The sequence below is a fragment of the Loxodonta africana genome, chromosome 22, assembly GCF_030014295.1.
Source record: "Loxodonta africana isolate mLoxAfr1 chromosome 22, mLoxAfr1.hap2, whole genome shotgun sequence".
NCBI lineage: Eukaryota > Metazoa > Chordata > Mammalia > Proboscidea > Elephantidae > Loxodonta > Loxodonta africana.
In genome coordinates, this window is record NC_087363.1 from 14,471,086 (window position 1) to 14,497,818 (window position 26,733).

At 46.7% G+C, this 26,733-nt stretch overlaps 2 protein-coding genes across 2 annotated transcripts in view; one reads left to right on the forward strand and one right to left on the reverse strand.

Moving 5' to 3' along the window:
* The window catches only part of DNASE1L3 (deoxyribonuclease 1L3), a 32,281-nt gene extending 20,830 nt beyond the window's left edge, over window positions 1-11,451 (forward strand). Inside the window, exons 6-8 of the mRNA XM_003409827.4 lie at window positions 5,463-5,620; window positions 10,161-10,254; window positions 10,590-11,451. Of these exons, the coding sequence (XP_003409875.3) occupies window positions 5,463-5,620; window positions 10,161-10,254; window positions 10,590-10,706 (369 nt within the window). The 3' untranslated portion in view covers window positions 10,707-11,451. The remainder of the gene's footprint in view (window positions 1-5,462; window positions 5,621-10,160; window positions 10,255-10,589) is intronic.
* A 10,098-nt stretch (window positions 11,452-21,549) lies between these two features.
* Window positions 21,550-25,971, reverse strand: LOC135228541 (protein SPMIP1). Its single transcript, XM_064275180.1, has 2 exons — window positions 25,458-25,971; window positions 21,550-21,668 (listed from the first exon to the last, which is right to left on the reverse strand). The coding sequence occupies exons 1-2, from the start codon at window positions 25,969-25,971 to the stop codon at window positions 21,550-21,552; spliced, it is 633 nt and encodes a 210-aa protein (XP_064131250.1).
* Between the last annotated feature and the right edge of the window lie 762 nt (window positions 25,972-26,733).

Sequence of the window (26,733 nt, forward strand, 5' to 3'; positions counted from 1 at the left end):
TGTTAAAAAGGCTATCTTTTCCCCAGTTAATTGACACTGGTCCTTTGTCAAATATCAGCTGCTCATAGGTGGATGGATCTATGTCTGGGTTCTCAATTCTGTTCCATTGGTCTATGTGTCTGTTGTTGTACCAATACCAGGCTGTTTTGACTACTGTGGCTGTATAATAGGTTCTGAAGTCAGGTAAGGTGAGGCCTCCCACTTTCTTCTTCTTTTTCAGTAGTGCTTTGCTTATCCAGGGCTTCTTTCCCTTCCATATGAAATTGGTGATTTGTTTCTCTATCCCCTTAAAATATGAAATTGGAATTTGGATCGGAAGTGCGTTAAATGTATAGATGGCTTTTGGTAGAATAGACATTTTTACTATGTTAAGTCTTCCTATCCATGAGCAAGGTATGTTTTTCCACTTAAGTATGTCCTTTTGAATTTCTTGTAGTAGAGCTTTGTAGTTTTCTTTGTATAGGTCTTTTACATCCTTGGTAAGATTTATTCCTAAGTATCTTATCTTCTTGGGGGCTACTGTGAATGGTATTGATTTGGTTATTTCCTCTTCGGTGTTCTTTTTGTTGATGTAGAGGAATCCAAGTGATTTTTGTATGTTTATTTTATAACCTGAGACTCTGCCAAACTCTTCTATTAGTTTCAGTAGTTTTCTGGAGGATTCCTTAGGGTTTTCTGTGTATATAATCATGTCATCTGCAAATAGTGATAACTTTACTTCTTCCTTGCCAATCCGGATACCTTTTATTTCTTTGTCTAGCCTAATTGCCCTGGCTAAGACTTCCAACACGATGTTGAATAAGAGCGGTGATAAAGGGCATCCTTGTCTGGTTCCCGTTCTCAAGGGAAATGCTTTCAGGTTCTCTCCATTTAGAGTGATATTGGCTGTTGGCTTTGCATAGATGCCCTTTATTATGTTGAGGAATTTTCCTTCAATTCCTATTTTGGTAAGAGTTTTTATCATGAATGGGTGTTGGACTTTGTCAAATGCCTTTTCTGCATCAATTGATAAGGTCATGTGGTTTTTGTCTTTTGTTTTATTTATGTGATGGATTACATTAATGGTTTTTCTGATATTAAACCAGCCTTGCATACCTGGTATAAATCCCACTTGATCAGGGTAAATTATTTTTTTGATGTGTTGTTGGATTCTATTGGCTAGAATTTTGTTGAGGATTTTTGCATCAATGTTCATGAGGGATATAGGTCTATAATTTTCTTTTTTTGTAATGTCTTTACCTGGTTTTGGTATCAGGGAGATGGTGGCTTCATAGAATGAGTTGGGTAGTATTCCGTCATTTTCTATGCTTTGGAATACCTTTAGTAGTAGTGGTGTTAACTCTTCTCTGAAAGTTTGGTAGAACTCTGCAGTGAAGCCGCCCGCGCCAGGGCTTTTTTTTGTTGGGAGTTTTTTGATTACCGTTTCAATCTCTTTTTTTGTTATGGGTCTATTTAGTTGTTCTACTTCTGAATGTGTTAGTTTAGGTAGGTAGTGTTTTTCCAGGAATTCATCCGTTTCTTCTAGGTTTTCAAATTTGTTAGAGTACAATTTTTCATAATAATCTGAAATGATTCTTTTAATTTCATTTGGTTCTGTTGTGATGTGGTCCTTCTCATTTCTTATTCGGGTTATTTGTTTCCTTTCCTGTATTTCTTTAGTCAGTCTAGCCAATGGTTTATCAATTTTGTTAATTTTTTCAAAGAACCAGCTTTTGGCTTTGTTAATTCTTTCAATTGTTTTTCTGTTCTCTAATTCATTTAGTTCAGCTCTAATTTTTATTATTTGTTTTCTTCTGGTGCCTGATGGATTCTTTTGTTGCTCACTTTCTATTTGTTCAAGTTGTAGGGACAGTTCTCTGATTTTGGCTCTTTCTTCTTTTTGTATGTGTGCATTTATTGATATAAATTGGCCTCTGAGCACTGCTTTTGCTGTGTCCCAGAGGTTTTGATAGGAAGTATTTTCATTCTCGTTGCTGTCTATGAATTTCCTTATTCCCTCCTTGATGTCTTCTATAACCCAGTCTTTTTTCAGGAGGGTATTGTTCATTTTCCAAGTATTTGATTTCTTTTCCCTAGTTTTTCTGTTATTGATCTCTAGTTTTATTGCCTTGTGGTCTGAGAAGATGCTTTGTAATATTTCGATGTTTTGGACTCTGCAAAGGTTTGTTTTATGACCTAATATGTGGTCTATTCTAGAGAATGTTCCATGTGCACTAGAAAAAAAAGTATATTTTGCAGCAGTTGGGTGGAGAGTTCTGTATAAGTCAATGAGGTCAAGTTGGTTGATTGTTGTAATTAGATCTTCGGTGTCTCTGTTGAGCTTCTTACTGGATGTCCTGTCCTTCTCCGAAAGTGGTGTGTTGAAGTCTCCTACTATAATTGTGGAGGTATCTATCTCGCTTTTCAATTCTGTTAAAATTTGATTTATGTATCTTGCAGCCCTGTCATTGGGTGCGTAAATATTTAATATGGTTATGTCTTCCTGATCAATTGTCCGTTTTATCACTATATAGTGTCCTTCTTTATCCTTTGTGGTGGATTTAAGTCTAAAGTCTATTTTGTCAGAAATTAATATTGCTACTCCTCTTCTTTTTTGCTTATTGTTTGCTTGATATACTTTTTTCCATCCTTTGAGTTTTAGTTTGTTTGTGTCTCTAAGTCTAAGGTGTGTCTCTTGTAGGCAGCATATAGATGGATCGTGTTTCTTTATCCAGTCTGTGACTCTCTGTCTCTTTATTGGTGCATTTAGTCCATTTACATTCAGGGTAATTATAGATAAATAAGTTTTTAGTGCTGTCATTTTGATGCCTTTTTATGTGTGTTGTTGACAATTTCATTTTTCCACATACTTTTTTGTGCTGAGGCGTTTTTCTTAGTAAATTGTGAGATCCTCATTTTCATAGTGCTTGACTTTATGTTAGTTGAGTCGTTACGTTTTTCTTGGTTTTTATCTTGAGTTATAGAGTTGTTATACCTTTTTGTGGTTACCTTATTATTTACCCCTATTTTTCTAAGTAAAAACCTAACTTGTATTGTTCTATATCGCCTTGTATCACTCTCCATATGGCAGTTCAATGCCTCCTGTATTTAGTCCCTCTTTTTGATTATTGTGATCTTTTACCTATTGACTTCCATGATTCCCTGTTATGTGTATTTTTTTTTTAAATTAATCTTAATTTGTTTGTTTTTGTGATTTCCCTATTTGAGTTGATATCAGGACATTCTGTTTTGTGACCTTGTGTTGTGCTGATATCTGATATTATTGGTTCTCTGACCAAACAATATCCTTTAGTATTTCTTGTAGCTTTGGTTTGGTTTTTGCAAATTCTCTAAACTTGTGTTTGTCTGTAAATATCTTAATTTCGCCTTCATATTTCAGAGAGAGTTTTGCTGGATATATGATCCTTGGCTGGCAGTTTTTCTCCTTCAGTGTTCTGTATATGTCGTCCCATTCCCTTCTTGCCTGCATGGTTTCTGCTGAGTAGTCTGAACTTATTCTTATTGATTCTCCCTTGAAGGAAACCTTTGTTTTCTCCCTGGCTGCTTTTAAAATTTTCTGTTTATCTTTGGTTTTGGTGAGTTTGATGATAATGTGTCTTGGTGTTTTTCTTTTTGTATCAATCGTAAATGGGGTTCGATGAGCATCTTGGATAGATATCCTTTCGTCTTTCATGATGTCAGGGAAGTTTTCTGTCAGGAGTTCTTCAACTATTTTCTCTGTGTTTTCTGTCCCCTCTCCCTGTTCTGGGACTCCAATCACCTGCAGGTTATCCTTCTTGATAGAGTCCCACATAATTCTTAGGGTTTCTTCATTTTTTTTAATTCTTTTATCTGATTTTTTTTCAGCTATGTTGGTGTTGATTCCCTGGTCCTCCAGATGTCCCAGTCTGCATTCTAATTGCTCGAGTCTGCTCCTCTGACTTCCTAGTGCGTTGTCTAATTCTGTTATTTTATTGTTAATCTTTTGGATTTCTACATGTTGTCTCTCTATGGATTCTTGCAACTTATTAATTTTTCCAGTATGTTCTTGAATAATCTTTTTGAGTTCTTCAACAGTTTTATCAGTGTGTTCCTTGGCTTTTTCTGCAGTTATCCTAATTTCATTTGTGATTTCATTAAGCATTCTGTAAATTAGTTTTTTATATTCTGTATCTGATAATTCCAAGATTGTATCTTCATTCGGGAAAGGTTTTGATTCTTTTGTTTGGGGGGTTGGAGAAGCTGTCACGGTCTGCTTCTTTAAGTGGTTTGATATGGATTGTTGTCTCCGAGCCATCACTGGGAAACTAGTTTTTCCAGAAAATCCGCTAAAAAAAAAATGCAGTCAGATCCCTATCAGAGTTCTCCCTCTGGCTCAGGCTATTCAGATGTTAATGAAGCCGCCTGGGGAGGGTGGGGGAGGGAATAGAGAGATAGGAGAGTAGCACCTCAGAATATAGCCAGAGTTGCTTGTCTTGCTTGGAATGACTATTATATCTGAGATTCCCGCGGGCGCGTCGCCTATGTGTGCTGGCTGTGTGGAGATTGCCCCCGGGGGGTCTGGCCCGCTGGAGTCACGGTCAGATCCTCCGCTTCCAGCCCCACGCCCAGCGTCAAGGCTCCCCTACTGGGACGGTGCACTCTCGACTCCAAAATCAGTCGCTGCCTCCCGGGGACTTCTTGTCCCTCCAGCCGCGTGGCCTTGCCGCCCTCGAGAACTAGGTGGGCCTCCTCCCGGGGTTAGTTCAGATGGGTGGAGCAGTTCCCCGTGCTTGTGCCGTGACCGAGTGTCCCAGCTGGGACGCTGTTCTCCCCGCTCCAATACCAGTCGCTGCCTCCCGGGGACTTCTCCTACCGGCTGCGTCTCATGCCGCCCACGCGGCCCAGCTGGTCCCCTTCCCAGGGTTAGTTCAGGGGGGTGGAGCAACTCTCCGTGTTTATGCCGTACCTGCGTCCAGTCCAAATCCCTGCGGGACGGTTGCCCGGCTCGGATGCTGCTCTTTCTGCTCCCAGACCAGTCACTGCCTCCCGGGGACTTCTCCTACCGGCTGCGTCCCACGCTGCCCGTGGAACTGGCTGGTCCCCCTCCCGGGGTTAGTTCAGGGGGGTGGAGCAGGTCTCTGTGCTTGTGCCGTACCTGACTGGTACGCTGGCTCCAGGCTCTGGAAACAATCGCTGCTCCCCGTATTAGTTCGTTCTCCGTCTCTAAATCTGTGTTTGTTGTTCAGCGTTCGTAGATTGTTATGTATGTGATCGATTCACTTGTTTTTCCGTGTCTTTGTTGTAAGAGGGATCCGAGGTAGCATCTGCCTAGTCCGCCATCTTGGCTCCGCCTCCTGGCCTCTTCTTTTAAACAGCAAAGAGAAATGAAGAAAGACCCCTTGTTCACTGGGTATGGGAGGTGGAGTCATTGCTAGTAGACTCAATCTAAACTATTCTGTGGTGACACCCACCAGGTGACAGTTCCAAATTGTGTCTTTCAGAATTTCATTTTCATGGGTGACTTCAATGCCGGCTGCAGCTATGTCCCCAAGAAGTCCTGGAGGAACATTCGCCTGAGGACCGACCCTGGGTTCGTTTGGCTGATTGGGGACCAAGAGGACACCACAGTCAAGGAGAGCACCAACTGTGCATATGACAGGTACGAGGCATCGTGGGAGACCCCTGCCGGCCTGTGCAGTGCCTTGGTGTGTGTTAGAAAGGGCGCCCCATGTGGGTGGATGAAGCATTACCACGGCACTCAGAGAGCAACAGTAATTAGATTTCAAGACCCTCCACTGGGTATATGTGCAGTGTTTAAGCCACGTGGCTCTATTAGTTTCCTAGAGCTGTCAAGCAAAGCACCACAGACTGGGTGGCTTAAAACAACAGAAATTTATTGTCTCACAGTCTGGAGGCTAGAAGTCCAAAGTACAGGTGTTGGCAGGGCCACGTTCTCTCTGAAGGCTCTAGGTAGGGATCCTCCCTTGCCTTTTCCTAGCTTCTGGTAGTTGCCAGCAATCTTTGGCATTCCTTCACTTGTATACACATCACTCTAGTCTCTACCTTCACTATCATGTCATGTCTCCCTCTGTTTCTGTTCTTATAAGGACACTAGTTTTATTGGACTAGGCCCGCTCTAATCCAGCATGACCTCATCTTACCTAATTACCTCTGCAAAGACCCTATTTCTAAATAAAGTCATATTCTGAGGTTCCAGGTAGACATGATCTTGGGGGAGCACTAGTCAATCTAGTACAATGGTGGCCCCATGGCTGAGCAGTGATGAACACAAGCTTTGGAGCCTGACACGCCTAGGTTCAAATCCTGGCTCTACCACTTATTATGTCTGTGACCATGAGACTTAAGCTCTATGGGCTTGAGTTTCCTCACCTGTAAATGGAAACTGTTCAAGTACTTCACCTGTGGACGTGAGGATTAAATGAGGAGACATTAAATGTGGTAACTGTGCTGCCAGCACAGGGCCTGACATAGGATGAGTGCTCCGTATGCTCGGTACAGTTATCATTCCTTCACAAGACACCCCACAGTTTACTCACCCAGTCCTTTACGCTGGGATTCACTGGGATTTGCTATCGTAAACACTGCTGCGGTGAACATTCTGTCTATGCCCTTTATGCACACATTTATAATTTCCTCAGGGTAAGACCCCAAAAAATGAGACCAGTGGCCAAAAGGGTATTTATGAAATCCTAAATGCAAGTACGGGTAAATAACAACATTCTCTTGTACTTGCAAGAGCTCTTTGGAGATTTTAAGCAACTTCTATCTTTGTGGCGCAGTGGATAAGAGTTCGGCTGCTAGCCAAAAGGTCTACAGTTTGAATCCACAAGCCGCTCCTTGGAAACCCTTTGGGGCAGTTCTACTCTGTCCTTACAGGATTGCTATGAGTCAGAATTGATTCAACGGCAACAGTTTTCTACACAGCTTGTACCTGAAGTGTGGGAACGCTAGTGACCTACCCACCCGCAGCAAAGACCTCTGACAGGGAATCCCCTAGGAGCCCCGGTCCCACGGTGGCCTGGTTCCCAGAACCCGCCCCTGCTGCAGAGATGGCGTGAGATGGCCATCTGCAATAGGACGTTGTTTTCACTTCTCGACTTTTGAGGTCTGGCTTTCATTTCCACCCTTTGTTTATGACCTCCTTTGTTCCCCTCAGAGCTTTCGGGGGCTGCTGTTTCCTTTGCAGAAGTCATTGCCCTAGCTCTCAAAAGTGGAAACAGCCCCGAGTGTGGACTGCAGAATCAAGGTGGAGGTCACAGGAGATTCAGCAGCTCCCAGACTGCCTCCTTCTCCCCACCCCCACACCGTGGTGGATATGGCCACTCGTCCACTTGCACACACCAGCGTGTGACCTCGGGCAGGTCATGTCCCTCCTCGGGCCCATTCTCCTCCCCTGACAAACAAGCGGGGGTGGTCAAAAATAGTGACACAGAAGGAGAGTTAACCACAAGTTCACACCAGATCAGGCCAGATGGGGAAATAGTTAAAAAAAGAAAAGTGTTTACTAAAAGGATCCTGATTCTATACAGGTGTATGCCAGAGAATGGTGGGATTACATGTGATTTTTTTTAATGCACTTTTACTTTTTAGAGCAGTTTAAGATTTACAGAAAGTACACTCGTAGCTGGATGAGGGTCAAGAGCAGGTAACCTGGATGTTGGACCCACCACACACATAACTCCAGGAAGTCAGACACTGGGGCGAGGGAGTATTCAATGACGGTGTTCTTTGCTATCTGGGACTCAAAGAACAATTTGAGCACATTCCCAACCTGATGTGAGGAGCTTGCTTTTTGGTTCAGTTCAAAGTTAACCACAGTGGTGTAGATAGCAAACATGGGAAACCAAAAACCAAACCCATTGCTGTCAAGTCAATCCTGACTCACAGTGACCCTATAGGACAGAGAAGAACTGCCCCATAGGGTTTCCAAGGCTGTAATCTTTACAGGGGCAGACTGCCACATCTTTCTCTTACAGAGCTACTGGTGGGCTTGAACCATCAACCTTTTGGTTAGCAGCTGAGCACTTTAACCACTGCTCCACTAGGGCTCCTTGGGACCCAAAACAGAACCAGGGAAAACCTGGTGGGTACTCATGACATTGCTGTGTGGCTCTCCTTGTCATTCTCCATCAGTTGGTTGGGGCCACACAGACCAGACTCTATCACCCCCCTTGTGACGCTTTTGAGTCTGTGTTCCCAAAACCCCAGTCACTTGAGTACCATGCTCCCACTTGTTGTCAGCACCGTGTACTAGCTGCACTGTCGTTCTTCTTTATGCTTTTCTTTAAATCCATTCATTCCCTACTGAAACGAATTAATTTTTAAATGAAACTTCATAATAAGTCAGTCAGAAAACATTATCACTCACCATAAATTAAAGGTGAAAATAAACTTGGTGAAAACCGAACAATGGTAAATTCTACCTTAGTTCTCTTGCCTGCAGAATGCTCGGAGGTGGTGGCCTGCTTTCTCTGTGTCAGATGGGAGCTTAACCAAAAACCAAACCAAACCCATAGCTGTTGAGTCACAGTGACCCTATAGGACAGAGTAGATCTGCCCCATAGGGTTTCTAAGAAGCAGCTGGTAGATTCAAAATGCCAACCTTTTGGTTAACAGCCATGCTCTTAACCACTGCGCCTCCAGGGCTCCCCCAGGTAGATATAAAGACAAGCCAGCTCCTATCTGAGAGCTTCTCCATGACCTAATCAGGAAAATTGAAAAATAGAAAAGGAACGACATTCTCAGTATGCAAGTCCTGGTTGGGTGAGGTAGTACCTTGGACTCCTGGAGATGCCATGACTACGTACCACAAAGCAGGTAGCTTATAAGAACTGAAATTTATTGTCTTATAGTTCTGGAGGGTTGAGATCCAAATCAACATGTTGGCTGGGCCATGCTCCTGAAATCTTGAGGAGAATATCCTTTCTTGTCTCTCCCAGCTCTGGTACCCCAAGGCATTCCTAGGCTTGTAGATGTATCTTCACATGGCTGTGTCCTTCTTTCTGGCTCTGTGTCTCTTTTCCTCCTTTATAAGGATACCACAGTGGCCTCACTAGGGTTGGTGTCACCCAGTACAGTAACTCATGATGTCACCCCCCGCCATGGACTTCCTCCCGTACCAGACCAAACAGAATCCTTAGTAATGTTTTTTCTATTAATGTTACTCGTAAATCTTAAACACCAGCAGTAATGAAAACAACAGTGCGTAAGTTGTAGCCATGCAGGCAAAACCACGTGATCTGAAACGCCATTATAATTGGGTAATAATGTCTGTTCTGACGGGAGGGTATTAGATGTAAATAAGCAGGGTTTTAGCCTTGTAGGTATATTGATACATGTAAGCTGGGCTTACGAAAGATGTTCTTGTTGTAACTAACCACAGGGATATTTTAATACAAAATAATAAATTTCTGCTGAAACACTGCACAAAAATTTTAAAGAGAGTCATTTTGGTGTCACCTCCTCTGACAGTGTCACCTGGTGCAGTCCACACCCCCTGAACTCCCTAGTGATGCCACTGGGATACCGCTCACATTGGATTAGGACCCACCCTACCCTAGTATGATCGCATGTTAACTAAACTATTAGCATCTTCAAAGACGCTATTTCCAAACAAGGTCATGTTCATAGATGACTTATCTATTTGGGGGACACAATTAAATTCATAACAAGTGGTGTTCACATGTCATGTAAAATCTTCTCTTATACCACCAGGAATATCTGGCCATACTGGGAAACACTGGTCTGGTGCCCATAGGGGCATGGCAGGGACTAGTCCTATTTAGCAATCTTCGGCTCTGCTCTGTAGGTTAGTAGCTAACCCAGGTCTACAGCACCACATGAAAACGGGCAGAAAAAAGACAAACTTGTTGACGTCAAGTCAGTTCCAACTCACGGCAACCCCATGTGTGACAGAGTAGAAGCGTTCTGTAGGCTTTTCTTGGCTGTAATCTTTATGGAAGCAGATCACTGGGCCTTCCTTCTGTGGTGCTACTGGGTGGATTCGAATGGCCAACCTTACAGTTAGTAGCCAAAAACAAACCATTTGCACCACCCAGGGATACTGAAAGGGCCAGGGCCAGAGGCTCAGCCAATTCCAGCTGCCAAACATAGACGTTGATTTACCTTAGAAATTGGTGGGTAGACTAACATGACTGTCTCCTCTCCCCTTGCTCCAGGATCGTTCTTAGAGGACAGATCATCAGCTCTGTTGTTCCCAACTCAAACAGCATCTTCAACTTCCAGAAAGCGTATGAGTTGTCTGAAGAGGAGGTAAGGCTGCCATCTTGTCTTTCCGTGCTATTATCTTGGGAAGATGTATTGGTGTCACCCTATGACGTTACCACTGAAAACACAACAGTGGGCCATTGGACCTCGAGTGTCAATGCCTGTGATTCTCTGGTTTGAGCTCCTGCCTACATTTCTGATTGAGCTGGTACAGGGACAATGCTCACCACTGTGCACCGTTGGGTGACTTTGAAAGATGTCGGTGACATATTTCCTCCCTTAGCCTGAATTTGTTCAATACTAAAATGAGAGCATTTGGCCCATAAATAATCCCCAGGCATCTCCTAATTCCCAAAGCTATCTCCTTTTTCTCCTTGCAGGCCCTGAATATCAGCGACCACTTTCCGGTTGAATTTAAACTACAGTCTTCAAGGGCCATCACCAACAGCAAAAAATCAGTCTCTCCAAAGAAGAAAAAAAAGGCCAAAAGCTCCTAGATACAAGAGCACCATTTTATTACCCATTTCCTGCCTCTGAATAAACAGCTTTAACAAATGTGAACTGGTCCCCACACTCAGGAAAAAGACTAGTCTGACCGCTTTCATTTTTCAACTTGAATTTAATCCCACTTGAACCAAATTGGGTGGAGAGTCTTCTACCAGCCCTCCCAGGGCCCATACCTCCCCTGAATTGTCCAAAAGCAAACCAAATGGGGACTTTCACAGTCCAAAATGATGGTCTGCACACCCTGAGGTAGAGCCCCGTCAGCTGTCGCTGCCACCGTCAGGCCCACCGCTCAGCCCTGCCCTGTGAGGTGGAGGAGGAAGATGGGCTTATACCTTCTGTCTTCACAAGAGGATCCTGTTCTACCGGAAACAACCAGAAAACGCCAAGGCCCCAACGACACCCAGTGGTTTGGGGGTCACTAACTATTTTAGGGGTCTGCCCCCTCCTGTCTGAGGTCACATCCCATCGTGCCTCACAGGATGAAAGATAAAGGCCACTCCCACCACCTCTAAATTGTCCTCCTCCACCTCAGCCAGCCCAGTAACCATCAGTGTCATCCTTTGAAATACTGTTCTGACCACAACCTACCCCACCTCATCCTCTGCTTATAAGTCCTGCAGGGCTCCCATCCCAGCCCAGATGGAGCCCCAAGTCTTTGAAAACCCACGAGGGTCTCTATACCTGGCATCTCAGCCCCCCTCCCCTCCCACCAGCCGCCCCTCCAGCAGGACTTCCTCTTACACACCCCCATGTCATCTCTCCCTCCCTCCAGGCTTTGGCCATCCCACATACACCACCCCATCCTGGAAGCCTGGATGAGGTGTCCCTTGGCCTCCGCATACACCATTCCTCTATTGTGTCATTCCCCACACCAGGGCCAGTATTAGGGCTCCTGGGGGTCCCCTGTGGGAAACCCTAGTGGCATAGTGGTTAAGTGCTACGGCTGCTAACCAAAGAGTCGGCAGTTTGAATCCGCCAGGCGCTCCTCAGAAACTCTATAGGGCAGTTCTACTCTGTCCTGTAGGGTTGCCATGAGTCGGAATCAACTTGATGGCACTGGGTTTTTTGGGGGGGGGATCCCCTGTGACAAAAGCCCAGCTGGCTGGCAAGGACTCAGGAATTTTGTTGTATTTCTTCAACAAAAGAGGCTCGTAGGAGACTAGCAACAGGGCACCATTTTACCTGTATCCGAGATACCCATTTTGTTTGCTTTGCTTTGTTTTCCCTTATATTGTTTCTTTGTTTGAGCCATACGTGAACATGGCTGGCAAAATATGCAAGCAGTTAGCAGTTCAAACCCACCCAGAGGCACCTCTGAAGAAAGGCCTGGTGATTTGCTTCGGAAAGGTCCCGGCCTTGAAAACCCTGTGGAGCGGTTCAACTCTGAACACGTGGGTCGCCACGAGTCAGGGTCGACTGGACGGCGACTGATTGGGTTTTGATTTTTTTACTAAAGAAAAAGCAGGCGAAAGAACGCCACAGCCTGGCCCCACCCCCTAGTTTCCTTTTTCGTGAGCAACCCCTTGTACCAGCTTATGTAATCTTCCCCAGAGCCTGTGCATGAACAGCACCATATGCAACCTTAATAAATAGAGTCTACCATATGCACGGTCCCAATCCTCGCTTATTTCTCCTTACTTCTCAGACCCTGTGACTTTCGATACAAGAAAAAGAGACCATCAGCTTGGTATTTAAGATTATGTGGCATCTGACTGAGGGAATAAGATCAAAAGCAGGGCCCTGCTTAAGCAGGAGGAAACCATCTTCCCCAGGCACCCAACTAACCTCGGAGGCCTTGTTGAGGGCAGGGTGGAGGGCGTCAAGGCTGCTGAGATTTCTGTCGCCCCCTCTTCTGAGGCCAGGCTCGCTGTCCCAAGAAACATTCCAGTTCCCAAGGTCCAAAATGGCCAAGGATGCAATTTACAAATGAACTTATTCTGGAAGGAGAGGACCATCCTTCTGTCCCATGCACAAAGCTCCGTGGCCGACACGGCTGGGAGAAAGCCCTGGCTGCTGGGCTTGGGACTGTGTGTTGGATGGGAAGGCAGGGAAGCTGAACCAGACGCTGGACGACCTGGTTGTGGCTCTGACCTGCTCCTGCCACCCCTGCAGCTTCCTCGGCAGCGGCTCATTCCACTGTTCCTACACACAGTCAGGTGACTCGAGGGACAGGCACCCGACAGCCCCTATCCTGTGCAAAGGCTGCCAGCACGCAAGAACTGAGCTGGTCTTCTCACTGTCCGGAGCTTAATGGACTCGCAAAAGTCCTCTTATCCCTGTGGGTCACTTGGCCTGGCCGACACAAGGAATTCCTGTGACCTTTGGAGACGGGATATGTCCCTTGGCTGTGTGCACCCTGGAAAGCACCCCAGAGATGCTCTGTCCAGAGCGACTCAAACTTAGTGTGCACCAGAATCCCAGGGAACCCGTTAACATACAGATCCCCAGGCCTTCAGAGTCTGTCTCAGGTGATTTGGGGTGGAGCCCAAGAACCTGCTTTTTTTTTTTTTTAAATAATTTTTATTGTGCTTTAAGTGAAAGTTTACAAATCAAGTCAGTCTCTCACACAAAAACCCATATACACCTTGCTACACACTCCCAATTACTCTCCCCCTAATGAGACAGCCTGCTCTCTCCCTCCACTCTCTCTTTTCATGTCCATTTTGCCAGCTTCTAACCCCCCCACCCTCTCATCTGCCCTCCAGGCAGGAGATGCCAACATAGTCTCAAGTGTCCACCTGATCCAAGAAGCTCACTGCTCACCAGCATCCCTCTCCAACCCACTGTCCAGTCCAATCCATGTCTGAAGAGTTGGCTTCAGGAATGGTTCCTGTCCTGGGCCAACAGAAGGTCTGGGGACCATGACCACCAGAGTCCCTCTAGTCTCAGACCATTAAGTCTGGTCTTATGAGAATTTGGGGTCTGCATCCCACTGCTCTCCTGCTCCCTCAGGGGTTCTCTGTTGTGTTCCCTGTCAGGGCAGTCATCGGTTGTAGCCGGGCACCATCTATTTCTTCTGGCCTCAGGATGATGTAGTCGCTGGTTCACGTGGCCCTTTCTGCCTCTTGGGCTCATAATCACCTTGTGTCCTTGGTGTTCTTCATTCTCCTTTGATCCAGGTGGGTTGAGACCAATTGATGGCTGCTTGCTAGCGTTTAAGACCCCAGACACCACTCTTCAAAGTGGGATGCAGAATGTTTTCTTAATAAATTTTATTATGCCAATTGACTTAGATGTCCCCTGAAACCATGGTCCCCAGACCCCTGCCCCTGCTACGCTGGCCTTTGAAGCATTCAGTTTATTCAGGAAACTCCTGCGCTTTTGGTTTAGTCCAATTGTGCTGACCTCCCCTGTATTATGTGCTGTCTTTCCCTTCACCTAAAGTAGTTCTTATCTACTATCTAATTAGTGGATACCCCTCTCCCACCCTCCCTCCCTCCCCCCTCTCATAACCACAAAAGAATGTTTTCTTCTCAGTTTAAACTATTTCTCAAGTTCTTATAATAGTGGTCTTACACAATATTTGTCTTTTTGCAACTGACTCATTTCACTCAGCATAATGCCTTCCAGGTTCCTCCATGTTGTGAAATGTAAGAACTTGCTTTTTAACAAGATCCTCCTCACCCCAGGTGATTCCAACGCAAGTGATTTGAGGCCCACATTTAAAAACATTCTCCTGTTCCTTCTTATCCATAATTAAGGATAACATTGTGAAGAATGGGAATTCCAGGACACTTAATTGTGCTCTGAGGAACCTGTACTTAGACCAAGAGGAACCGTTCAAACAAAACAAGAGGATACTGTGTGGTTTAAAGTCAGGAAAAGTGTGCGTCAGGGCCGTAGCCTTTCACCATACTTATTCAATCTGGATGCTGAGCAAATAATCCAAGAAGCTGGGCTACTTGAAGAAGAATGCGGCATCATGATTGGAAGAAGACTCATTAACAACCTGCGATATGTAGATGACACAACTCTGCTGGTTGAAAGTGAAGAGGACTCGAAGCGCTTGTTGATGATGAGCAATAAACGGAGAAAAGATTGAAGTTGTCCAGGATTTCATTTTACCTGTATCTATAATCAACACCCATGAAAACAGCAGTCAAGAAATCAAAGGATGTATTGCATTGGGTAAATCTGCTACAAAAGACCTCTTTAAAGTGTCAAAAAGCAAAGATGTCACTTTGGGGACTAAGCTGCCCCTGACCCAAGCCATGGTATTTTCAATTGTCTCATATGCATGTGAAAGCTGGACAATGAATAAGGGTAACAGAAGAAAAATTGATGCCTTTGAATTGTGGTGTTGGCAAAGAATATTGAATACACCATGCACCGCCAGAAGAACGAACAAATCTGTCTTGGAGGAAGTACAGCCAGAATGCTCGTTAGAAGCAAGGATGGCGAGACTACATTTCATATATTCTGGGCATGTTATCAGGAGGGACCAGTGCCTGGAGAAGGATATCATGCTTGGTACAGTGCAGGGTCAGCAAAAGAGAGAAAGACCCTCAATGAGATGGATTGACACAGTGGCTGCAACAATGGACTCAAGCACGACGAGTGTGAGGGTGGCTCAGGACTGGGCAGTGTTTCATTCTGTTGTACATGGGGTCACTATGAGTCAGAAGCAACTCAGCAGCGCCTAACAACAACAACAGCTCCTGTTCCTGCGTAAGTATAAAGATACAGGCTGGCTTTGGGGCCATATTCTGTACCACCTGCTAGCTGTGGGACCTCGAGCAGATTACTTACCTTCAGTTTCCTGATCTGTAAAATGGAGACAATAAATGAATCAACTTATAGGTAACATTCAAATTAACTAATGCAAGTAAAATTCTGAGCACCTAGTAAGCACTCAACAAATGGAAGCTATATTTTTATTAGCAGGACTTGTGTGGTCAAAAGGTAGGCCACTTAAGTCTTTGGGTACATATTGCTCTCATTTAGAATGAATTTTTGCCAAGGTTCCATTTCTTCATCATTCACCACAGCCAAGTATTTTGGCAAGTGAGCCTTGGGAAATGAAGACACCTCTGCTTCCAGCCATTGTTATTTCTTCTTTCATGCCCACACGTCTTTCTTGCCTGAAACACAGAAACACCCCCCTGGTGCTCTTTACTTTGTCCCTGCCAAGAGTGGAGGGGGCTTCTCCAGTATAGCCACCCTAGAAACCAAGAAAATGTGACAAACCGGAGGTCATGTCCCTCATTTCTTCTAGAAGGAGAAAAGTCACCAGGCCCAGGAGGGTGTGTGGGTGGAAGCACAGCTGCTGAGAAGCTCATACTTGCATCAGCTGCAGAGTCTCCCAGTTAGGCACCCAAATGGTCCCAAAGGCAGAGGCCACAATGAGAGCCAGCATTCCTGTGTCACTTACCCACAGGCCACATCTTCAAAGAAGAGTGGGTCACCATGGTCCCATGGAACCCCTGGCCTCATGGCTTCAAGCTTTGGATTCAGAAAAGCTACTGAAATTAAGTAAAACTAAAAGAATTCAAGAGAATAAGGATGTGTGCGTGAGGATGTGTGTGTATGCACGCACACATATACACAGACACATACACGTGTACACACCCACTCGATTCTTCTGTGAAACAGGTTGGGAAGCAGCAAGTGCCCATGATGGTACAACAGCTGAATGGTTGCTTGGTTTTCTAAGCCTCCAAGTGGGTAAAACAAAGCTGCAGACAAAAACCAGGCCTCGTGGGGCCAAGGGCAAATGTGGCCTCCCTGGTCCAGTCACCACTTCTTGTATGATGACATCAGCAGCCGCCTCACTGGTCCACTGCTCCCACTCTTGTCCATTCCAATCTGATCTCCTAACAACTAGAGGGAGTATTCTAAAATGCAAATCCCACCCCCCTCATGAAACCTCTTCACCTGCCTAAAACCCTCAGTGGCTCCCCGTTTCTCCCTGGATGAAAACCCAATGCCTTATCATGGCCTACAGGCCCCTGTGTTCCCGGGCTTTCATTTACATTTCCAACCCCATTTCCACCACTCTGTAGACTCTTACCACACCATTTAGTTCCTCCATTCTCCATGCCTCTGTGCCTTTGAGCATACTATTCCTCCTGGATCTCTCTTCTCTTCCATTCACTTAGCTAACATCTCCTTCCTCAAAACTCAGCTGAAACTTTCCTCAAGGAGGGAGGCCTCCTGATCAGCCCCCAGTCTGTTTTGGGACCCTCAGTCACATCTTCCCCTGGTGTCCTGTACTTCCCCTTCCTCAGCCTCGTCACCAGTACAGTTACCTACCCAGTGTCTGCCCACTTCCCAGCCTCCAGCCTCCAGAAGGCAGAGCTGCATCTTCTTAGTCAGACATTTTCATTAAATTAATTAAACACAGGGACACTGGCTGTGCCATCTGGAGTAAAGGCAATAGCCTCCAAGAGTAATCTTTCTTTTTTTAAGAAAGAATGTATTTGAACCAAAGGCAGCAAACGTTGGGTAGTAGAATTCTTGTAATTTTTCTTTTAGAAACCCTTCCATGTGGAAACACCTAACTTACAAAGTTCAACCTATGTCATTGTTTTATTAAGAATAAACAGGCGCCCTCTGGCATGTTAAAATTTCTCAAAGATTTGAATGATGCAAAACAGAAAAGTACCGGGGACACAAAAACTAAAACCTTAAAACCCAGCTAAACCCATTGGGGAAAATGCAGAGCAGAATTTCAAATTCTCACGGACTCCAGATATCCTGGCACAATGAAGTTTGGATGAACCTCCGAAACTACTGCCCTAAGATAATCTTTAAACCTTAAACCAAAAATATCCCCTGAAGTCATCTTAAAAGTTTAGCTTAACTAGTAAAGAATGTCTGCCTTGAGCTTTGTGCTCTTTTAAGAATGACCTACACAGGATCAGGAAAGCCTGGTGGCGTAGTGGTTAAGAGCTATGGCTGCTAACCAAAAGGTCGGCAGTTTGAATCCACCAGGCGCTCCTCGGAAACTCCATGGGGCCATTCTACTTTGTTTGATAGGGTTGCTTTGAGTTGGAATCCAATGGATTTGGTTTTGGTTATATGGGATCATATTGACACAGCAACTTGAAAGATTAGACAGGAAGCTTAGGGGCCAGTGAGTTTATGTTAATGGGGGAGAAACAACTCAAAAAGGTGGGTGAGAATGGTTGCACAACTCGAAGAAAGTGATCAATGTCACTGAATTGTACGTGTGGAAATTGTTGAATTGGTCTGTTTTGGTGTGTATATTCTCAACACAACAACAAAAAAACAGCTGAAGGTAAACCTCGTTGTGGTCCCTTGAACTTGCCCTCCATATTCCTGCCTTCAGGCCTTTGCACATGGTGTTCCCTCTGCCTAGGGCTCCCCTCCCCTCCTTGACCCAGTTCCCTCTGAGCATAACGACCTCTCCCCTCAGGTCTAAAGCTTGCAGGGCCTTCAAAACTCCATGCGAACCTCCCCCCTCTAAGACAATTGTTTCCGTGTCTCTCAAACACACACACCTCTCGTGCCCCCGCCTGACACATCGTCCAGCTTGCTCAGGTTCCGTCTGGGTGGCCAAGCCCATGTTCCTGCCTCCCTGGAGCTCTTGGGTGGCAGAAAGGAACAAGTCTTACTCATTTTCAAGAACTCCTTCTTCTGACTCGCTGTTCTCTGGGGGAGACGCTTCCTTCCGTCATCAAACCCCGCCCCCCAAAAGCTTCCTTTTGTTTTTCTGACTTATTTACTTCAAGATTCCTGCTTGTTCTAAGATAGATTCATAGAGGTTAGAGCTGAAAAGATCCTTAAAGAAAATAATAATAAAAACTAGTTTTTTTTTTTTTTTTTTGCCATTTGCCAAGACGTGCTCGGTGCCAGGCTGTGTTCCAAGAAGGCATGGCAGACACTATCCCACTTAATTCCAACCACAGACGAAGAGGCAGGTTCTGTTGTCATCTCCATTTTATAGACGAGGAAAGTAAGGCCCAGAGAAGTTAAGCAATTTGCCCAAGGTCACACAGCTAGTAAGTATGGGAACCTAGGGCCAACTTACGCATTAAGTATAGTAGGCACAGTACTTAGGCTCATAGTACTTTTAAGGACCAACAGAATTTTTTAATTTCTTTCAAAATCAGAGGGAAAAAAATGAATTTTTAAGTTCAAGGAAAAAATGTACTATATAATATTAACATGTTGTTGTCATGTACACCAAGTCGATTTTGACTCATAGTGATCCCATGTGACTGAGCGGTACTGTCCCATAGGGGTTTCTAGGCTGTGATGTTGACAGAGCAGATCACCAAATCTTTCTCCCAAGGAGCTGCTGAGTGGGTTCAAATAGCCAACCTTTTTGTTAGCAGCCGAGCATTTAAACCATTGCATCACAGGGCTCCCCAATATTAATATACTTGTCTTTATGTCAATGCAGTTGTCAAACATAATTCTAATATTTTTTATGGAGGAAGGGGCTCATCCATGAAGGCAAAAGTGCCTAGGATCCCCAAAAGTCATAATGTGGCCCTGGTAGAGTCAGGAATTCAAATCCAAGTCGGTCTGCCTCCAAAGTCCACATTTTCACCACTTTCTAATCTAACCTCATTTCATAAATGAAGAAATTGAGATTCAAAGCCACACAGCAAATGGGTGGCAGAGCCAGGCCAAGAATGGAACCCTGATGGCTCAGTGGTTAAGTGCACAGCCCACCAGCCGCTCCCGGTGGAGAAAGATGGGCAGTCTGCGTCTGTAAAGATTACAGCCTTGGAAACCCTGTGGCGCAGTTCTACTCTGTCCCATAGGATCACTGTAGGTCAGAATAGACATGATGCAAGGGGCTTGGGTTTTTTGTTGTTGTTGTTAGTGGGCCAGCAACCGCACCTCAGGGTCCGACAGCACCACCTGGTGGTTTTTCAGAGAACTTCCCTTTAGTCAGGGAGTGAATTTGGAGAGGACACAGATCCTGGCGCCCCCAGGAAGCAGCCAGAAGCCAGATTGCCCTTGGTCGACCGGCTCCAGTCCTTCCCTGGGCTGTCATCGAAGTGCACACATCTTCCCTTACACACACCTCCCAACTGCGGTGGCAAGGCCAACCCCCAGAGGTAATATTTGTAAAGTGTAAAAACAAATGAGTGAAAATAATTTTAAATACTCAGCAACCCAGTGCCGTCGAGTCAATTCCGACTCATAGCGACCCTATATTATTTTAAATTTTAAATAGTATCTTTTATTTAACCAGGGGTCAGCAAACTACAGCCTGTGGGTCAAATCAAATCCGAACCGACAGACTGGCTGTTTTTGTAAATAAAGTTTACAAAATTTTATTTTGTAAATAAATTTAATTTTTTAATTTAATGACAATGCTGGACAGACAGGCTGAATACACCCATTTGTTTTTGTATTGTCTACGGCTGTTTTGTGCTACGAGGGCAGAGCTGAGAGCCTAGAGATGGCCCTCAAAAGAGCTGCTAGGCTGCCCAGCTACTAGGCTGCGCTGTCCCTTCTCTGGCCAGCCCGAAGAACTGCTCTTTTGACTGGGCCGGGGTGGAGGAGGACCACAGCGCCCTCACTAAGCAACACGTGTGATGAGCATTTTGGTTTCACAGAGAGCCATGTGGGGGTGACTATCTGGGCTCCCTGCGTGCCTGAGGCTGTCTAAGCAATGAGATGCTGGATGCATCAACACCGGATGGGCCTCCATGTGCAATCATGTGACATGTCTGGGATTCTGGGAGACGCCTCTCCCCAAGGAAAGGAGGAAGGCCTGTCAAGATGGCCCCAGTAACCAAGGCTTAGCTATCAGAAAGGAGGGGCCTTCCCTAGGCTTCTCAAAGCTACAGGAGGTCATGTGACTTGTTCTCTCCAATAGAATGTGAGTGGAAGTGATGCACATTCCCTCCAGGCCCAGGAAGTTAAGGATGGGTGTGTTCTCCAACACTTAGGAGGCGCTGAGCTTCTGCCAAGAGTGATGGAAAAATTCGGGAATGATGATGGTTGAACACGACATACGCATTTAACGTCGCTGAACTGTACCTGAGAAGATTGTTGAGATGGCAAATGTTTTGTTACCTACATATTTACCATGATAAAAGGAGAGAAAAAAGTGTGGGTGTGTGCTCGCCACACTCTCTGTCTCTCCCCTGGTCTCCTGGTTGGGTGTAGAGGACTCAGGAAAGGACCCTGGGGACTCAGGGATAGCAGAGCCACCAGACGGGAGGAGCCTGGGCCCCCAAATCAGCATGTGGAAGATCACCCACGGAATAGCAGATTGGACTGTGATATAAGAAATAAAACTTTATTGGTTTAAACAACTGAGATTTAGGGGCTGTTTGTTATAGCAGTGAGGCAGCCCTGACACAGTTTCTTGGACTGAGAGAAGCTGGAAGTAAAAAATGGAAACTACTTCTTTCTTAAACTGTACAGTTCATTGGGACCAAGCAACTCTGCAATGGATCCCTTCAAGAGAATGTAGAGAAATAAAGGGCAGGGATTTAGTCTCTCATCCTCCCCCACCCTTAGCACCTTAAGGACTTAGCAAGTTCCCTCCCCGCCCCCAGGTCTGCTGACGGAGCACTTGGGTGTGATTTATGGGGCTGTGGCTCAGACGAGCAGCCTGGGTGTCCCACACTGTGCTGGTGGGGGTAGGGGTGGGGTATCTGCAAGGAGCTGAGGCCCTTGGGAGATGCTAGAACCCACAGCATGGGCCTGGTAAATCACGGTGGCACACCCCTGCGAGTCACACACACGCCCCCCTCAGCAAGGGGCAATGGAGGGCTTTATGTAGCAGCCAAGGCAAAGCCACAGGCAGAGCTCAGCAGAACAGAGACAGGGTCCAGCTGGCAGTGTCTCCACCCTGGACGGTCCAGATGGACAGCAGGGACAGGAAAGGGGCAGCCACAGTCACATGAGCTGGTCTGTTCGCCGAGGGAAATGGAAGATGCCACCTTTGAGGTAAAAGATCTTTGTGATAGGCTGGGACTTGGCGTAAATTGGAGCCTTGGTGTCCTTCATGGCATCCTCTGGAACACAGCAGAGGCCTGGGTAAGGAGGGGTCACACTCCTCCCGCCAGCTCTGACCCACCCACAGTTAGGAATAGCTGCTGTCCCCGGGAGCCCCTAACCCCTACCTTAGCACTCCCAGGCTGTCCCATGATCCAATGACAAAGCAGTAATGCCTGGCACAGTATAACCAAAGAAACCAAACCCACTGCCGTCAAGTTGATTCTGACTCATAGCAACCCTGAAACCCTGCTTTGGCACCACGGCCAGGATCTGTTCTGATGGGTAGCCTGCATGTCATTCCAACTGTTAAATATTTTGACCCTACTCCTACCCCACATACCTATACCATACTTCGTCTGTATGCTGAGCAAATAATCCAATAAGCTGGACTGTATGAAGAAGAACAGGGCATCAGGATTGGAGGAAGACTCATTAACAACCTGCGTTATGCAGATGACACAAGCTTGCTTGCTGAAAGTGAAGGGGACTTGAAGCACTTACTGTTGAAGATCAAAGACTACACTTTCGGTATGGATTACACCTCAACACACAGAAAACAAAAATCCTCACAACTGGACCAATAAGCAATATCATAATAAACAGAGAAAAGATTGAGCTGTCAAGGATTTCATTTTACTTGGATTCACAATCAACACCCATTGAAGCAGCAGTCAAGAAATTTAATGATGCCTTACACTGGGCAAATCTGCTGCAAAAGACCTCTGTAAAGTGTTAAAAAGCAAAGATATCACTTTAAGGACTAAGGTGTGCCTGACCCAAGCCATGGTATTGTCAATCACCTCATATGGATGGGAAAGCTGGGCAATGAATAAGGAAGACCAAAGAATTGATGCCTTTGAATTATGGTGTTGATGAAGAATATTGAATATACCATGGACTGTCAGAAGAACTAAGATATCTGTCTTGTAAGTGTAGCCAGAACGCTTCTTAGAATCAAGGATGGCGAGACTTGGTCTCACATACTTTGGACATGTTATCAGGAAGGACCAGTCCCTGGAAAAGGACATCATGCTTGGTAACGTAGAGGGTCAGCGGAAAAGAGGAAGACTTTTGACAGGAGGGATTGACACGGTGGCTGCAACAATGGGCTCAAGTATAACAATTTTGAGGATGGCTCATGACTGGGAAGTGTTTCGTTCTGTTGTATATAGGGTCACTATGAGTCAGCACCAGCTCGATAGCACCTGACAACAACAAATCCCCCCCATACCCCAAGTGGACTTAGCCCCAGCGCTCTGTCCTCATTACCCAGGGACACCCCATGCATGTCAGGGCTCCTCAGTGAGCACCTCCAGGCTGCCCAAGGCTGAACTAGCTCCCCAAATGCCCATAGCTGAAAACCTTGTGTGTGGAACCAAACACAATTGTAACAATTTCAGCTACCACGTCTTGAGTACTTACACCTGGCACTAGACTGGTGCTTTAATATGCGTCAAGGGGCATTTTTGGCTGACCCAGCTGGGGTCCAGACAAGATCTTCAGCCCCTCTTTTCCGTGTCTGTTTGCACCCACTGGAATAACAGCACCCTTGTGTGTAACTGTGGTGGGGACAGGGGAGGACTGGTCAGCAGAAGGTCTGCCATTTCTTCCCCATCTGACCCCTGAGCTGGGGTTGGATTAGGGATATGAGGTCAGAAGCTCACAGAATGTTGCAGAGATTCTATGAGCAACTGTGGGCTTACGCAGAGCCACTATGGAGGAGGAGCGCCTCCCGGCGTCTGACACACCTGGCACTGCCCTAGTGCCCAGGACACCTATGGTCAGCTCCCCAGCATGGGCATGGGTGCGCCAATAATTAAAATACAAGATTCCCAGTTGAATTTGAATTGCCCATAAACAAGAAGTTTTTAGTATGTACCCCAAATATTTCATGGGATGTATGTCTAAAAAAAAAAAATTTTTTTTTTTTATGTCTACTAAAAATGTACTTGTTATTTATTGGGAATTCAAATGTAAATGGGCATCCTGGATTTTCATTGGTTAAACCTGGCCACCCTGTGCCTGGTGGAGTCCTCACAGGCAGTGGACACGGGCCTGGAGCAGGAGGGGAGGAACATGGAAGACTCTGCATGTGCCTAAACTGAGAATTGCTCTGTGGACGAGGGGGTCAGGTCCTTCTGTGAAGAGTCCTGTGTCATAGATACTACTCAGGGCTCTGCTCAAATGTCCCCTCCCCACTGGATTCTCTGAGTAACCTGTCCACCACAGCAGCCCTTTCCACCTTATCCCTGTTACAGACTGAATTGTGTTCCACCCCAAATGTATGCTGGGAACCTGTGAACATGACCTTGTTTGGAAATAGGGTCTTTGAAGATGTTGTCAGTTAGGTTAACACTGGAGTCAGGCAGGTCCTAATCCTATGTGACTGGTGTCCTGAAAGCGGAGATGAGACACAGAGCAGACATGGGGAGGACAGCCGTGGGAGATGCACCTACAAGCCAGAGAACACCTGGGGCCACCAGAGCTGAGAGACAGGAAGGGGCTTCCCCTAGAGCCTCCAGAGAGGACATGGCCCTGCTGACACCCTGAATTCGGACTGTAGTCTCCAGAACCGTGACAGAATAAATTCCTGTTGTTTAAAACCACTCACTTTGTGGTACTTGGTTACAGCTGCCTTAGACACGAACACAACCCCCCCTCCTGATTTATCTCCTTTCACAGCCTCCATACTCAGTGCGGTCCACAGAGCAGCAGCAGCACCTGAGAGCTCATTAGAAATGCAGAATCTTGCCCTGAATCAGCCGCTGCGGGTTAACAAGAGCCCCAGGTGTGCACGGCAGAGCACAGACCACAGCCTGACGCTGCCTTATGCATCTGTCTGTTGGTTGCCTGTCCTCCGTGAGGCTGGGGACCGTGTCCGTCGGGTTCTCTCTTGTATCCCCAGGGACCTGAGAAGTGCCTGATACATGGTAGGTGCTCGATGAACATTTGTTGATTGAATGAATGAATGAACCAGAATCCAGACCCAAGACTCCTAACTTCACACAGAGTGCTCAGCGGCTCTTCCGTGCTTGTTCCTTCACTAACTTATATTCAGGTAACTCCAGGTCACGTGCTGAATGAACAAATGAATGTCCTACCTGCTCCAGGGAATTTTGTGAGGATAATTCCTGTCCAAGATCCTTTCCCTTTCCTACCTGGCTCCCCCCAAAACCCTGTGACATAGGAAGGCAAGTGCCATTTTATCTCCATTTTTCAGATGTGGAGACTGAGGTCAGAGAGGCTATGATTCCTGCCTGAGATCACTCAACTCAAAAGTGGTGCAGCCAGGGCTTGAACTCAGACTTCCTGATTCCAAATTGAGGTCTCAATGCCCAGCCCATGGTCATTCATTTGTTCATCCACTCATTCACTCCACCATCATTGAGTACCAGCCCCATGGGGGGAGCTGGGAGGACATTAATAAGGTTAACTAAGAAGTCTTGGCCCCAAAGAACTCACCCAGCCAGACACACACTCAGGAAACAGCAACAGAGGGGGCCCAGTGCTTTTGTAGACTCAAAAGCCATAGAAGCACAAAGACAGGCCCAACTAACTGCCCAGAGAACTCTTAGAAGACTTCCCAGAGGTGGCAACATCTGAAGGTTAGCCAGGCAGAGGGAGGGGCAGGAAAGAACATTCCAGGAGGAGGGACCAGAATAAGCCAAGGCCTGGAAGGGTGACGGTCCTGGCCTGCTTCAGGATGGGGAGCTGACTCAACATGCTGGTGAGTGAGGGGTGGTGGAGGAAGAGGCTGGGTCCTGCCCGCCAAAGGCCTGGGGTGGCAAGATGGCAGTGGCCCTTACCCATGTGCCAGCCGTAATCCCAGGATGACAGTATAGGGTACCGGAACTTCTCCTGAGGCTTCTGCCGATACCGCTCCCGAAGGTACCTGGCCCGGCCTTGGCTGTCATGGGAGATGCCCTGGAAGAGCAGCTGCAGCGTGCTCGGGGGGGCCGGCTGCATTTCCAAGCCGCCTGCCCTTGTCTGGCCTGCTGGGCCCTGGGCTGCTCTTTGGACCTCCCTGGCTCTGTCTCCCTTGGGTAGGGGGCTCTGGCCACCCACTGCCCTGGACAGCTGATTCTGGACCCCCTTTGTCTCTGGCCATCCAGTGCACACCTCCTTGCTGTCAGGGGAACAGGTAGCAGGCACCAGACCAGACCTCAAGGCTGAGCTGGGCAGGGGCTGCTTCCTGAGCACACGGCCCTCCTTCAGGTACTTGTGGCCATAGTTGAGCTTCCAGGCGACCCGGGCGGCAGCCTCCCTCTGGATGCGCTCCTTCCAGCAGGCCTGACTCTGGGTGGTGAGCAGCTCCCTCATGGCAGTGGGAAGGGCAAGGGAGAGGCAGAAAGAGTCTGCGCTCTGCTCTGCCCACCTCTGTTTGGGTTGCTGGTGCTTTGTCTCCGAGGATACGTGCAGCCAATCAGGATCAGGTTGCCAAGGCCTTGCTGGGGAGGAGGGGCTGGGCTGCCAGGGGACTCTGGACCACTCCCAGGCAGAAGGACCCACCAGGCTGGTCCCACCCAGGGTGTCTGACAGGGGCCCTGCTCTACCTCAGGGGGCTTAGGGCCCAGGCCTCTCCCCCTCATGCCCAGAGAGCCCTGGATAGGATATGGATTGCTGCAGCCTCTGTTCTGTTCAGTAAACCCTTATACACACCTACTGTGGGCTAGGCACATGGGGTGGGGGGGTCCAAGGAGTGGCCCAGTCTCTACTCCCAGGAAGCTCTGAACACATGGCAGAGGGTTTGCCGTGGCAACTCTGAAGTGTGGCTAGTGGCCTCTCTGAGACTCAGCTGGCTCATCTGTACAGTGGGACAATAGTAGGAACTAGTATTGGGAGAATGACATGAGACGAGTATCCAGCATGAAGGGAGTCCTCCATAAGTGTCAGGTGCTGTTTATCAAGCACCGGCTGGGTGCCAGGCACTGTGCCAGGCTCTTTGATCATAGGGTCCTCATACCTCCTTTTCAGGTGGGAAAGGAGGCTTGGAGAAATGGTGTGAGCATGCCCAGGGCACACAGCTGGTACGTGGTGGTGCCAGGCCCTGTGCTGGGACTTCACTGTGTTGGCTCATTTCAT